This window comes from Myotis daubentonii, chromosome 14 (assembly GCF_963259705.1).
Source record: "Myotis daubentonii chromosome 14, mMyoDau2.1, whole genome shotgun sequence".
NCBI classification, from domain to species: domain Eukaryota; kingdom Metazoa; phylum Chordata; class Mammalia; order Chiroptera; family Vespertilionidae; genus Myotis; species Myotis daubentonii.
The window spans coordinates 32949129-32964454 of record NC_081853.1 but is presented as its reverse complement, the minus strand read 5'-3'; the positions used below and the strand labels follow the sequence as shown (position 1 = coordinate 32964454).

At 40.4% G+C, this 15326-nt stretch overlaps 1 protein-coding gene across 8 annotated transcripts in view; it reads left to right on the top strand.

Annotated features, from left to right (window-relative positions):
• The window catches only part of CDV3 (CDV3 homolog), a 108022-nt gene extending 92747 nt beyond the window's left edge, over positions 1-15275 (top strand). For 2 of the 8 annotated variants that reach the window (XM_059663929.1, XM_059663921.1), the window contains exons 2-5: positions 274-350; positions 9149-9294; positions 11597-11756; positions 12937-15275. In XM_059663929.1, the coding sequence (XP_059519912.1) occupies positions 340-350; positions 9149-9294; positions 11597-11756; positions 12937-13087 (468 nt within the window). In that variant the 5' untranslated portion in view covers positions 274-339 and the 3' untranslated portion in view covers positions 13088-15275. Of the gene's footprint in view, positions 1-273; positions 351-9148; positions 9295-11596; positions 11761-12180; positions 12897-12936 lie in introns of those variants that run through there. The other 6 variants (XM_059663922.1, XM_059663925.1, XM_059663926.1 and 3 more) reach the window with 6 other exon arrangements.
• The last annotated feature ends 51 nt before the right edge of the window (positions 15276-15326 follow it).

Genomic DNA, 15326 nt, shown 5'->3' with positions numbered 1-15326 from the left:
GTGGGCTCGCTGTTGACTTTTGCATTTGGCTTTTCCTGGTGGGTTTTCAATTAACAGCTCGCGTAAAAGGAAGCGGGTGGAAGTAACAGTGTTGAAAGGGCACGTTCGTCCTCCAGCCCTAGTCGACCTCGGGATCCAGCGAGGGCTGTGGCCAGAAAAATGAGCCCATGCTTTTAGGGTCCAGCCACGTGATCCACTTTTCATAGTCCGATCTTTGCCTTAGTGGTCCTTTGACGAATAGCTTTAATTGATCGAATGGTATGTGCTTTACAGGATGAAGATGAGTGGAAAGAATTTGAGCAGAAAGAGGTGGATTACAGCGGCCTCAGAGTTCAGGCAATGCAAATAAGGTATGGCCTTGTTACAGATGTGTTCCGATCACCCTTAGGATAGGGGGTGTATGTCTGGTTTTTCTTTCAGCCCCCAGACAGCATCCTTAGCCTTGCGCTTTAGATATGCTAATTAGGGCTCTAATAGATGGTGCCTATTCCTTCTCTCTGTGATGGCAGTCATTCTGTATGTTGATCGGAATAGCTGCCAGCTCCAAAATCCTGAGAGAGCTTGCCTACTTCCAGCCCTGGTTAGGTTTTTTTATTTTTATTTTTTATTTGAGACAGCTAAAGTTGATTTTGTGGTTTCAAAGTATTTACTTTTTTTTTTTTTTCCAAAGTATTTCTTTTAGTAGTGGTGGGTTGAACTTAGTTTTTCTTTGTGTTTCAAAAATAACATGGATTGCCCTGACCGGTTGGTTCAGTGGCTAGAGCGTCGGCCTGCGGACTGAATGGTCCCGGGTTCGATTCCGGTTAAGGGCATGTACCTTGGTTGCAGGCACAATACCAGTAGGAAGTGTGCAGGAAGCAGCTGAATGGCTATTTCTCATCAATGTTTCTAACTCTCAATCCCTCTCTTTCTCCCTTCCAATCTGTAAAAAATCAATAAAATATATTTTATTTAAAAAAAAATAACATGGATGGTTTTCAGGTCCTTTCCAATGAGCAGGTGAATGTGTGTTTTTGTAATTGAAGCATTCTTACAGGGAAGTACAGGTTTTTTATATTCACACAGTGGAACCAACCTGTGTAATCAGCGCCAGAATCAGAAAACTGAACATTAGGAAGCTCCCCTCCTAACCCTTTGTAGCCAGTGCCTTCACCCCGCAAGGATAACCACTCCTAACGCTGTAGATTAACTTTCCCTAGGATTTCCTAGGAACAGAATCAAACATGTTATATTTACAGTTTAAGAAAACAGTAATTTTTTTTTTTTTTTAATCCTCACCAGAGGAATTTTTTTCCATTGATTTTTAGAGAGAGTGGAAGGGAGTGAGAGAGAGAAACGTTCAAAACATCGATGTTAGACAACAATTAGTTGCCTCCCTCACGTACCCCTACCTGGCCACGAAGAGACTGGGAATAGAACCCCTTGGGCCGATGCTTTAACCATTGAGAAACACTGGCCAGGGCAAGAAAACAGTAATTTTTTAAAATTGGATTAGTTGAATTTTAGAAGATTTGAAACTAAGAAATACTTTATGGCTTGGCCAGAGAGGCTCAGTGATTGAGTGTTGACCTATGAACTAGGAGGTCACAGATCGATGCCAGGTCAGGGCACATGCCCAGGTTGCAGATGCATTCTCCAGTGGGGGGGCATGCAGGAGGCAACCCGTCAGTGGTTCTCTCTCATCACTGATGTTTCTATCTTTCCCTCTTCCTCTCTGGAAAAAAAAAAATAGATGTGTTTTGTTTTTTTTTAAGTCCAACCTGTGCGGTTATTTTTAGATTCATGTAAATAAACGTTGGAAAAACAAGTGAATATAGGCTTCCATTGGTTTAAGATTTAAAACCCTTTAATCACAGTTTGAAGTTTGCAATTACTGATGCCAGTGACCACGTGGCACAGTGGAGACAATAATTTTCCTTAAAGAAATAGTCTTTTCACCTCTCTAGATGGTAATATTTATGGCCTTAACTCATTCAAAAACCAGGGCTAATTTTGACATGTGTTGAATATCTGCCACAGTTAGGTATTAATGTCCTAGCTTCTTTCACATCATTTCCTGAGCTTAACCAAAGTGAAACCTGATTGATGACGGGAACTTTGAGGAACTGCAGCTTCTCCACTCTTGGTTCTTCTGTCTTGGTGTGAAGTAGCAGTGATTAGACTGGAGTTTTCCCCCTTAGCCGTTTGGGTGTGTGGGGTTCCTGTTTCGATGTGGAATAAGGCTCTGGGTCTGCCTCTTCTGACAGCATATTCTTGGAGGAGACTTGAATGACTGGAGGCATAGTGTTTGCTCATGTTGAACTTTAGCAAGAGTAGCAATTTTAGAGGGAAAAATGTTTCAAGTTAATGTTAGACATTGACTTTGTTATATTATGGAGGATTTTAAACTGCACCTATTTTTGTCATTGAGTATGTATCCCATATCCATATTCAAGGCTATTTTAGTCTTCATTTCGGCTACTCCCAAGATGGTGAAACATTCCTTAAATTACAGTCAAACCTCGGTTGTTGAACAAAATTTCAGGCTTCAGTTCTCAAGGGGACAAACCTTTCGTGCCGATTCTTCAATACATACAATAAGTCTCCATAAGTTCTCAGAAGGTTAGTGATAGCAGCAAAGTGAAAAGGAAAGTTGTGAGAACAATTCTTGAGCTTAGATAGGTACTGTACATAAGAAAGGTTACAAAGGAATCATTTGAGGGTCTGGAATGGATTGATTCAATTTACATTATTTTTAATGGGAGAAAAAATTATTTGGGTTTTCTAACAAATCGCTTCTTGAACAGCCAGAACAAATTAGGTTCTAGAACTGAGGTTCCACTGTACTTACATCCTTCACCTTTGCCGGGGGCATAAGTAAATCTCAGCTAGGATCAGCGTGTAAGTTCTGCTTGACCTGAAGTAGACCAGCGTTGATATTGTGTTTTTCATTATTCTTACCATCTAGTCACTGCCCCTAAGTGGCCATCCAGAGGCCACTTCCTCTAACCTACTAACATTGAAAAAACTATCTGCTTCAAGAAGCTGCTTTTGTGGATCCTCAGTCTCTATGGAGTCTGGGGTCTGTATTTGCATTTTTATAAATCATTCAATAAAGGGAAAGAAATCTGACAGCTCCTGGGGAAGGCTTGAGAGTGAGAAGCCATCTGAAGTTTAATGACAGGGACGAAGACTTTCACTTTATATTCAATACCCTTATAAACTGCAAATTAAATGTTCTTGACCATGGAACTCGATAGGGTCCCCAAGGAAAGACACATTTCTTCAATGGGATGGAGTTGATAATATGGCAAAAAGATGGACTTCAGGAGAAAGACAAACCTGAGTTTGCATTTTACTCCTGCTTGTGTGTGACCTTGGGCAAGTCACTATTTACTTTTTTTGTTAATCCTCACCCGAGAATATTTTTTCATTGATTTTCAGGAAGATTGGAAGAGAGAGGGAAAAACAGAAACATCGATGTGAGAGAAACACATCGATTGGTTGCCTCTGGTTGCTCCTGCACGAGCCCCGACCAGGGCCCAGGCTGGGGAGGAGCCTGCAACCAAGGTACATGCCCTTGACCAGAATCAAACTCGGGACTCTTTGGTCTGCAGGCTGACGCTTTATCCACTGAACCAAACTGGCCAGGGCTATTTTTGAATGTTGGTTTTTACCTGCAAGACTGGGACGACTACTCAAGCGTGCTCTGAGGACTTTGAACAGGATGTTTGTAAAATACCCACTTGATTAATATTAATCAAGATAAGTGGGTAAATAGAATGATTTACACTTGGGACTTTCTCTGCTGTTTAACCACAAGGCACCTGATTTATAAAACTCAAATTAGAGGAGGAGTAGTGAAGTCACATAAGGTTATCATGACTAATCACGTCAGACTCCAGTTAGTTCACTGTGGACATAATAGGAGAAAGTGACATGTTCGGGTTGGCGTTAGTATAACCATGCAGACAAAAATCCCTCTGAGTGTTCAGTGTTATCTTTTTAATGTACGAGAGAGGCAGCCTTGCTATCTCAATATGGGACAAGGAAAATGAAACATTGGAATTTGACTGAAAATATCTTGAAATTTATAGCTTATAGTCTTTTTTTCTTCCAACTGTTTGCTTTGGGAAATTACAAACTTCAAAATAGTAAGGAATAGTAAAAAATAGCAGGAATAGTAAAAAAAAAAAAAAAAAGTACCCTTACACTCTGCTTACATCTATCAATCTTTTTTTTTTTAATACATTTTTTATTGGTTTTTTCAGAGAGGAAGGGAGAGGGATAGAGAGTTAGAAACATTGATGAGAGAGAAAGATCCATCAGCTGCCTCCTGCACGCCCCCCACTGGGGATGTGCCCGCAACCAAGGTACATGCCCTTGACCGGAATCAAACCTGGGACCCTTCAGTCCGCAGGCCAACGCTCTATCCACTGAGCCAAACCAGTTCGGCAATCTTTTTTTTTTTTTAATATATTTTTATTGATTTCAGAGAGGAAGGGAGAGGGAGAGAGAGAAACATCAATGATGAGAGAGAATCATTGATTGTGTGCCTCCTGCACACCCCCTACTGGGGATCAAGCCCACAACCTGGGCATGTGCCCTTGACCAGGGTCGAACCAGTGACTTTTCAGTCCGCAAGCCAATGCTCTATCCACTGAGCAAAACCAGCTAGGGCTACCAATCGTTTTGGCCATATTTGCTTTATCTTTAGTTAGTTGCAGATATTGATTTAGTCTTGAAGTACTTGATACTACATAGTAGGTTAGCAAGTTGGACCTTTATTGAAGACTAGAGGTCCAGTGCAAGAAATTCCTGCACAGATAGGGTCCCTAGGCCTGGCCAGGGCCTTCCTTCATTCCGCACCACCACCTGGTGGTCAGCACACATCATAGCGAACAATCGAACTCTGGTTGAACTCTTGAGGGGACACTGTGTGTGTGTGTGTGTGTGTGTGTGTGTGTGTGTGTGTGTGTGTGTGTGTACATACACACACACACACATACACATATACATACACACACACACATCAATCAGAGGCCCGATGCACGAAATTCATGCAAGAGTAGGCCTTCCCCTGGCTGCCGGCACTGGCTTCCCTCGAAGCCTGGTCTAATTAGCATATTACACTTTTATTATTATAGCTATAGATAAGTGTTCATTTGAAAGGAGGAAAATTTCAGTAGCAACAGACATACTGTATTAATGTCCTAGCTCACATTTACTAACTAGCCTGAAATTTAAGTACCAAGAGTATTATAAGGACATGTATCGAATTTTCTGACTAAATAGATTTTATTCAGAGTCATGCCATTATAGATAAGTTCTTGAGAGGGAAGCCATTGAGATGATGATTGAAGGGATCTACCACTTGAACTTAGATTATTGGTTGATAGTAGGATCTGTAGGCCTTTCCCATCTTTTAAATGGATCTTTAGGAGAATGAAATATTTCATTTAGTACTTGAGGTTACTAAATGTTGAGTGTTTAAACCCATTCGGTAGGACTGGTTAAGTTGTCCTTTGAAGAGGAGAAATTGCTTCTGCATCCAAACTAGATCTATTGTAGCAAATTTTTGTGACTACTGTGTGTGCCACACATTGTGGTCGTAAAAATAGCTCATGCTCTACTAAACACCAGTAGATCATTTCACTGATATGCAGGGTGCTGTGGGTATAGGAGAGAGACACGTAGCCTACCATGAAGAGGTAGAGAAAGAGTCCTTGCATGAGGTGCAGTGACATTTAAGCCGCCAGGCATATCTGGGGCCATTGCTATCTCCCTGTGTTACTGTTGTAACAGCTGCTGAATAATAGTGTCAAACCAGTGGAGATGCCCAGCATTCCAGCAAAAGCACGGTCATGTCTGGATTTTGGTTTAGCTGCTTCTCCCTAGTGTTGGGGAAGGGGGGCGTTAAGGACACATAAATTCTCATGTAATGTCCTTTGAGATAAGGAGGTAAGAACGTTCTGTTCTTTATAAATATACTGCTGTAGGAAGTATAATCCTGAACAACCTTATTAAAGAAAGTGAATTCCTCTAATCTCAAAGAATTTCTGTGCACTACCTTAGAACTGTAAAGAGGACAAAATGAAATAAGAGACTGCCTGAAAGCATATGCCCTCTGGAGTCCCATTGACTTGGCTCTGCTACTTTGTAGCCCTGGAAAATGTATTTAAATGTGTTGGGTATCAGTTTCCTCATATGTACAATGGGTTTTCTCCCTGCTTTGTGTTGTTTCCGATTTAACTTTGTAAAGTTGGTAGAAGGCTGCCTGGCATAGTAGATATTCAGTAAATATTCCTTTTCTAGCACCATCATTCTCCCCTACCCCACAATAGTGCCTTACAGGCATGCATATTTAAGACAGTACACTTTGTGAATTGCGATACTGAAATAACAATAATATCATAGTGTTTAAAATCATCAGATTTAGCTGATGGGAAGATAATATGTTATATGTGGGTCAGACACAGGATTTTAGCCTAATTGTGTTTGCAACATGGATCTTGTTCTGGCTTTGGTATTTGGAGATTGGACATTTTCTGAAATATGTAAATATTTTAAAAAATAGGATATTTAAATAATTTCTACCCTGCCGTTTGTACTGTGGCATTTTGGCAAGACTCTTAGCATCTCCCTCTGTTGGATGAAGGGTCTTGACAATTTCCAATGTTTAGCTTAGCTAATACTTCAGAATCTTAAGCCAAAATACTAGGTTTTCCTTTGGTGCCCATTATAGATATGCAGTCTAATTAAACATCACTCTTATTTTTTTAATAAGATTATCATCTAGAAGTAATTTTAGATTCTATGATTATTTCTTCACTTTTCTCAGAGGGTAAAGAGGTGATAAATACTAGACAGAAAAGAATTTGTTTTTACTTGGGACTCCCGGTATTCTGTCAGACCAAACAAAAACAATATGCTTTTTATTATTTTTATTTATTATTGATTTCAGAGAGGAAGGGAGAGGGAGAGAGATATAGAAACATCAATGATGAGAGAGAATCATTGATCGGCAGCCTCCTGCATGCCCCACACGGGATCGAGCCTGCAACCCAGGCATGTGCCCTGACCGGGAATCAAACTGTGACCTCCTGGTTCGTAGGTCAACATCCATTGAGCCACGCTGGCTGGCTACTTTTAACATTTTAAAGGTCATTCTAGATGTCTTTCTATTTTAAGTGTATGTATAAGTTTTATTTTAGTAAGTTATGACATGAATATTACTTCTCTGTTAGTACAGGCGTAACATTTTATTTTTTTTTATTTTTTCAATTTTTTTATTGTTTTCAGAGAGGAAGGGAGAGAGAGACACACATCAATGATGAGAGAATCATTGATTAGCTGCCTTCTGGATGCCCCCTACTGGGGATTGAGCCTGTAACCCAGGCATGTGCCTTTAACTGGAATCGAACCTGGGACCTTTCAGTTCGCAGGCTGACACTCTATCCACTGAGCAAAACCAGCCAGGGCTAGGTGTAACATTTTAAATGGACTCATAGGATTCTTTGTTAACGAAAAGGAAAACTGAAGCGTCACTTGGCCATATCTTAAGTAAAATCCTGCTCTAAATGTAGATTGAAGATACAGTTCGTTTGTTCCCTTCTCCCCTTCCTGATTGCCAGCCTAAGCCTGAGTTCTAGAATCACCTCCAGTTGGTGGACAGTTCATAAGTGTCTTTAAAGGAGTGCAATAGATATACAAGAAAATTGTTTTATAGCCAGAACTTGTCTTGTTTTAAAAGAAATGGAAGGAGAGCACCCTTAGATGTTCTTGTACAAAAGTCAAGAGAGGCCGAGATTTTTGAAGGTCAGTCAGTCAGCGTGGGAGTCATCTGTACATTGTTAGAGCCGTGATCTTGGATCAGATATCAAAGGGTGAAAGCATCTAAAAGGATGGAAGGCCAAGGGTCAGAGCTTTAGACAACAGCCATGTTTTGTTTTTTAAATTATTATTATTATTTTTAATATATTTTATTGACTTTGTCCCAGGGAGAGGGACAGAGAGCTAGAAACATCGATGAGAGAGAAACATTGATCAGCCGCCTCCTGTACATCCCCCACTGGGGATGTGCCTGCAACCAAGGCACATGCCCTTGACCAGAATTGAACCTGGGACCCTTCAGTTCACAGGCTGACACTCTATCCACTAAGCCAAACCGGCTAGGGCCAGCTATGTTTTTCTTAATAGGGAAAAGAGTGGTCCAAATAGTGAAGATTGATAAACTGTGAAGACCTAGGGAAAACCACCATTGGTATGGGAGAGAATTCAGGGAAAAGGTTGGTGGTCTGTGCCAGGTGCACCATCAGCAAGGGCAAGAGTTGCAGAAAGGAAGGTTGATTTGGCAGTTATCTCCCTGCTGTGAAGTTGGCAGTATAGAGAAGCAAGATATGTGCTTGATCTTTTGGAACATTCAGGTTGATGTAAAATAAGTAATCTAGCCAAAGGAGAAATAATCAAAGAAACCTTGGAGAAATCACAGATTTCTGACTCAAGTCAATTCAAGAATTTTTAAATGGCATTAAAAAAAACTGCAGGCACTCTAGGATGCTGAGTTCCACTGAGGCTCTCTTGTATTTTGAGAGTATTTTGTAACATGTACGAACAGATTAGCAAATGAAACTATACAACTTTCAAAAACCATTCATTCCACCCCTAGAAATATGCTTACCATAAATGCCTGGTTGTATACTTTGGTTCTAGAAACATCTAGTAATTGTACCTTGAATCCTTCAAGTTGCCCTTTTCTCTGCATTTCAGGTTAGATAAGCCAGTCACCTGTCCTTCCTCCATTACTTGAGCCAATAGCTGGCGTTCTGCTCTTTCTTGGGGCTGCTGTATATAATCATGCAGGTTGTCATGGCCTAGCATATCGGTGTGTTAAGTATTTCTAAATGTTTTTGAGTATAGGAAGTTCGCAAAAGGGAAGTGAACACTATCAGGCCATGTGGTTTTCTAAACTTTTTTCAGCATGAAATCAAGTGGAAGACCTACTATGTAAATAAGTAAAATCCCCTATTTTTCTATCTTTTAAACAAATAATGTACTTTGTAGAGCCTAAGTGACTTCTCCAGGGCCACACAAAACCAGCATTGATAGAACTAAAAATTTGGACTAACAGTTTTCCTGGTGTAATTGAATTCACTTGCTTTTTCAATAGTGAAAAGGAAGAAGATGATAGTGAAAAAAGAGAAGATCCAGGTGATAATTGGGAAGAAGGTGGAGGTGGTGGTGGTGGTGTAGAAAAATCTTCAGGTCCCTGGAATAAAACAGCTCCGGTACAAGCACCTCCTGCTCCAGTAGTTGGTAATTTTAATATTTCATTTTCATGAAAATGTCTATGTATAATTTTATATGCGGTCAGCTTTCAACTAAATGCATGTTTGTGGAGGGGTTATTAGGGTTCCGTTCCATTCCTGGGAAGGAGGCTTAAAGACTTTCACATTCACAGGAATTTGTAAGTTAAGATACAGGCTTTTCTGTAGGCTCGTTAAATTTTTATGTAAACTAACTTGCCAAATTTAGATATTTAAGCATTTCAATTTTAGACAGTTAACTAAGGAATATTGGCTACCTGTGTTTCACCTGTTTGTCCTTTTTTTTTTTTTTTTTCCCATTCCCCATTTTACTAACTTGAAGCATGAATTCTCACAGGGGCAGATTTTATCACTCCCAGGGGGGAGTAATGAAATCTTAGAATTTTTGTATGATTTTTAAAGATAATTTTGTTCATTTTTGTTTTTATTTATTTTTTTAATATTATTTTCAGAGAGGGAAGGAGGAGGGAGAGAGAGAAACATCATTGATGGGATCGGCTGTCTCCTGCATGCCCCACACTGTGGATCGAGCCCACAATCTGGGCATGTGCCCCAACCAGGAATTGAACCATGACTTCCTGGTTCATAGGTTGACGCTCAACCAATGAGCCACAGCCAGCCCAGCTGTTTTTATATTAATTTTATTGTTGGTTTTTGTTTTGTTTTTTAAGAGGGAGGGAGGGAGGGAGGCATCGATTTGTTGTTCCACTTATTTTTGCATTTATTAGTTGATTCTTGTATGTGCCCTGATTGGGGGATTGAACCTACAACCATGGCATATTGAAACGATGCTCTAACAATCTGAGCTACTTGGCTAGGGCGAAACCTTAGATCTTACAGTGGTTTTGTGACCCATCAGAGGGCCAAAGCATGTAAACAGATGTACAGTGTGTATTTGTGGTATTAACATTTCTGGGGGAGGGAGGCAGTGGTGGTTAGGAAAAGATGTTTAAAAACGCTCCTTAGGAGGGCAATAATGAAAAGGGAGTTTGAGAAACGATGCTTGAATACAGTGATTTTCAACCTTTTTCAACTCGTGGCACACATAAAATAATCACTAAAATTCTGACACTGAAAAGTATATTTTTTGCCTATCTGACTCATACCATGTGGCTATTGTTGTGGTTGGTTGGTTGTCAAAGAGGTCAGTGTCCCTGACTAAATAGTCAGGTATTCATGTTTTAAAAATTCTTGTGGCACACTGATTGAAATCACTGCTTTAATGTATACCCATTATTCTATATAGACCAATATAAACAAAAACAAATCACCCCAAATCTTACTTCCAGAGATCACACATAACTAACATGTCAGTATTTTTGTATCTGTTCTGGCATTTTGCTATGTGTGTTTCTCCATTTAACTTTTTATTTTTGGAACTGTATCTGTAGTGATCCCTACTGCTTGCTGCATTGCTAAACCCATTGCCCAAGTCTCAGTCCTCATCTGATTTGTCCCAGCAGCAACATTTGCCACAGTTGATCACCCTATTGAAACACGCTCTTCTGTTGGTTTCCAGGACACTGAATTCTGCCCCCTCGTTGGTTGGTTCAGTCTCTCTTGGCAGTCTCTCTATATCAGTGGTTCTCAACCTGGGCTGCACATTAGAATCACCTGGGAATCTTTTTAAAATCCTGATTTCTGGGCCACAACATTAGTAACAAAGAAACAGAATTTCCAGAGGATGAGGCACAGAAATCAGGATTTTAAAAAGATTCCCAGGTGATTCTATTGAGAACCACTGCTCTATATGCTAGTGACCTGCAAATTCACATCTTAACTCAGAGCTCTGCTGAATTCCAGACATGTTTATCTTAACTGCCTACTAGCATCTCACTCTCAACATGTCCAAAACTGAGCTCACGTATATGCTGCACCCTACAGCTCTTATCTCAGTGCTGTTCTTTCAGTCACTTAGCACGAACTTTGCAGTCACCTTTGACAAAGCCTTTCTCTCGTTCCAAACCTAAATCTAATGTATCCATAAATTCTTTTGGGCTTACTTGCAAAATAAATTCACTCTTTATATGACTAGTTCTCAGCAGTTCCACAGCTACTCCCTGGCTTTGAACTGTTGTTTTGTTATATGAATTAATGAAATAGTTTCTTATCTGGTCTAACAGCAGCAAGTGTGATCTTTTCAGATATGGCAGAGCATGTCCTAGGCTGTTTGTAAACCTCCCATGGCGTCCCCTCTAATCAGAGGAGAAACTAAAGTTCTCCTTTACAGGACTAGTTTATTAAAATGCCAAGCATTTGAATATTTTCTCTAAACTGTTACGAAATGTTAGTTACAGAAACCCCAGAACCGGCAATGACTAGTGGTGTGTATAGGCCTCCTGGAGCCAGGCTAACCACAACAAGGAAAACTCCACAAGGACCACCAGAAATATACAGTGACACACAGTTCCCATCCCTGCAGTCCACTGCCAAGCATGTAGAAAGCCGAAAGTAAGTCATTCCCACATTGTGTTTTTGGGACCCTTCCCTTGGTGTGGAGTGGGATGGATGTAGGAGATATAAAAGCCCATGAGGAAGGGATGCTCTTAACTGGTAAATTCTAAGCTGCATCAGACAGGCAGCTGAGAATTTAGGGTGGGACCTATGTGCCCTGGAGCGGGAGAAGGGAAGGAGCACCAAAGACAAACTGTGTCTGCAGAAGTTCCTCTTATCCCTGTTTTATGTTCTGTGGCTTTGACTAAGCTGCCGTGTCATTCTCACAAATTACAATTCTTTACAAGTACATTATTAATGGCTAATTTCCTATAATATGCAGACTGGACATGAAAGAGGACTATTTTGTTATATTCCCAGTAAATGTGAGTAGATGGAAGACGTTGGCATTTATAAATCTAATATTAAAATCTTATTTCAGCAGGTACTTAAAATGAATGCTACCTGGAGTTAAATGACCACATATGGCACATCCACATCTTGTTTAGGGCCATGAATTTTAAAAATTAAATAAAGTGGGAAGAAGTTAAATGATATCAGCTGGATATAATTGTTTTGGGGGGGTGACTTTTAAAGTAAATCCCAGCCGTTTTGCCTCTTTGAGACCACAGCTGGCTTGAGTTTAAAGCTCCACTTGGACTTGCTCCTCTGCCCTGTCCTACAAAATGAGGGGCGCTGATTCGGCACACTCGTCCTTATCTGATCCACTCCCATGAAGTAGAAGTGAGGAGAAGTCATTGAATAATGAGAACTTGACTGAGTGAGGAAATTGGTACTCTTACTTATGCATAAGGAAAGAGAGCTGTATTGCCTATTATTTGCTAACAGTAAAAGTGAGTCTTAGAAGGAATCACCATGCTATCACAGAGTTTTTAACTTTCCAGTTGTCTTCAAGTTGGTCCCAAAATAGATTTGCAGTTAACAGTACTGAACACTACAGTAGATTTGCTACCACAGGAAATGGGGCCATGGAGCTTCAGTTGCAGTGTTTTATGTTTTATGTTCAATTGAAGCCTTAAAAATGGTTTGATAAGGATTTTATAGACTCATTTTCCTCTCCTGTCTCTCCCTCAAGATTCCTGTAAGGGGTGGCTTTTTTTTTTTTTTTTAACTCAAGGAAGAATATTTTTTTAAAAACCTCAAGAAATATTTACTGATTACGTTTATTTTCCCTTAGGGATAAAGAAATGGAGAAGAGCTTTGAAGTAGTAAGACACAAAACTAGAGGTAGGGATGAGGTTTCAAAAAACCAGGCCCTTAAACTTCAGCTAGACAACCAGTACACTGTGCTTGAAAATCAAACAAACAGCCACACACAGTACAATTAAGGAATGGTCTTTGCTACCCCTTCCAAGGTAACTAGACCACCGCTAACCACCATGAACAGCCATTCGTCATCTGATCTCTGCTGGAGCGACAGCAACTGATGCAGACCCCTCGATATAAGTGACCGGCCCTATCGCACTATGGAAGTTTCAAGTGTCACAATTGCTCTATGTATATTGAATTTAGGAGGATTTTCATTGTTATAAATGTGTGAACTAGATTCAGCAGTGTTCTATCATAATAATTACTCTGCAAATACAAAAAAACCAAACCCACAAAAAACGGCAGCCAGTGGTCATTTCAAAATCTTTTTATGTTCAGATTCTGAGCCTTTGTAAGGTTGACTACCTCAGATTTGCTGCACTCATGTGGACTCATGTGGATCACAACTTCTGGATTGGAACGTTACAGCTCTTAAGTGGCGATATGGAACTTACAACCAGCTCTACTGGATTCCTATCAGAAATCCTGCAGAGAGTAGGCGTCTGGCTTCTGATCTGCTGTAAAAGATGAAGATTTAAGTGACCTTAACTGACCTGTCCTGTGCCCCACCCTCCGGGAATGCGCTCTGTAGTGGGCTGTGGCTGTTAGACCTCCTGGAACGTGCCGCTTTCAAAAGAACTGATGTGTTCAGATGCTCTGTAGGGCTGGGATTTCTAATTTAAACTTTGAGTTGTATTCTGAGGTAACCACAAATTCAACGAAACTTGGGTATGCCAAGTGGGGAGGGGCATGGGAGGGAATAATCTTGTTTCTTTCGGTAATTTTTCATTGGGGTAGTGCTTTCTCTATGTTCCACATTAAGGCCTTTTTTGCTTTAACTTGGAAGAAGTTATTTGACAGAGCATATTGCTTGGTTAAGTAAGTGACCTGAAATATGCATTAGAATTGTGAAATTGCCAACCCCTAGAGGGGAACCAAATAGCCTTTGATTGAAAGGGCAGAGGGTGCAGGGGGCTCTACTTCAGGTGCTGCTAAGCCTCCTCGAATCAGGTCTAATTGTAAAGTTAACTGCAGTGGAAAGAGGATGGTTTCTGCTCAGGCCAAGGGATCCACTGACCCATTCTTATAAATTCAGAGCAACATGAGCAGAACCTCAACCTAAAACCCACTTAGGTTTCATGGACCTTGCATAGTCTTTGACAATTTCAGATATATTTGTGCCCAAATTTTTAAGTTACTGGACATTCTGTAGATTGTCCCGGGGTAGCTCTGTTACCAACCCTCTGGTGTGTCTTTATGCTGTTCGTTTAAAATCAGGGGCAAACCACAGGCGATGTAGCACTTCTGTTTTAATAATTACAGCCTAAACTATTCAGTCATTTTTAGTCCTGAAAAGGGACTTCAGGAAGATAGCCAGGTTTACTGAAAAGTTTCTTTCCATCTAATGAGAGTTTGATAATTTCCTAGTTTTGTATCTTTGGTTCAATAGAAATATGTCGGAGTGGTGTGTGACCACTTGATGCAGAGTCTGGTTTCTCTGTAATAAATCCCTTTGCCAAATGGGGGGAGTTGCAGACTTGCTACTGGCAAGAGTGAAGCAAGCGGGTGAGTAAAACTATCCTGATACGGGAGCATATTTCTGTGGGAGTTTAGTCTTGATAAAAGTGTCAACACAGGAATCGGACTCCTGGGGGGTTCCAGATCTCCTGACGGTACTGCCAACCATTCCTGGGCAATAATGTTGGTGTTCTCTGAGGTGGTGGGCTGGGATGCCTGCCTTCGGATGTGTTTGGGCGAGTTGCTGAGCAGACCAAGGAGAGGTTGGATGATTAAGCGAGAAATAAGGGATTCTTGGTTAAACTGAAGACTTCATTTGGGAACCAAAAATCTTAACAAATCTCTTGGACCTTGAGCCACATATTTTCCCTGAAAAGTATGCGTTTTTTTCCAGCAGAATTTTGTTGAGGGTTATGTTACTGAGGAATGAACTGGATGGGTATGTGGAACTTATTTAATGGCTTCCTGTACCAGAAAACTGAAGACCTGCAGGAGATTTAAAACCAACTCTTGTTACAACTTTTTAAAAGATTGTGAAATTGTCAAAATGCACATGAATCAAGTTTTAATATGCTGTATGATGGGTGGAGAGGATGTCCATTGTACCATTTCTTTCTTTGAATTCTCAGGCATGGTTTGGCAGTGCAAGAACTCTTGTAACATTAACAAAGTCAATAAAAAGTGACTGGATTTTGGAGTCTGACAGTTTTTATTCGTAACCCATGAACCCTGTCTTTGAAA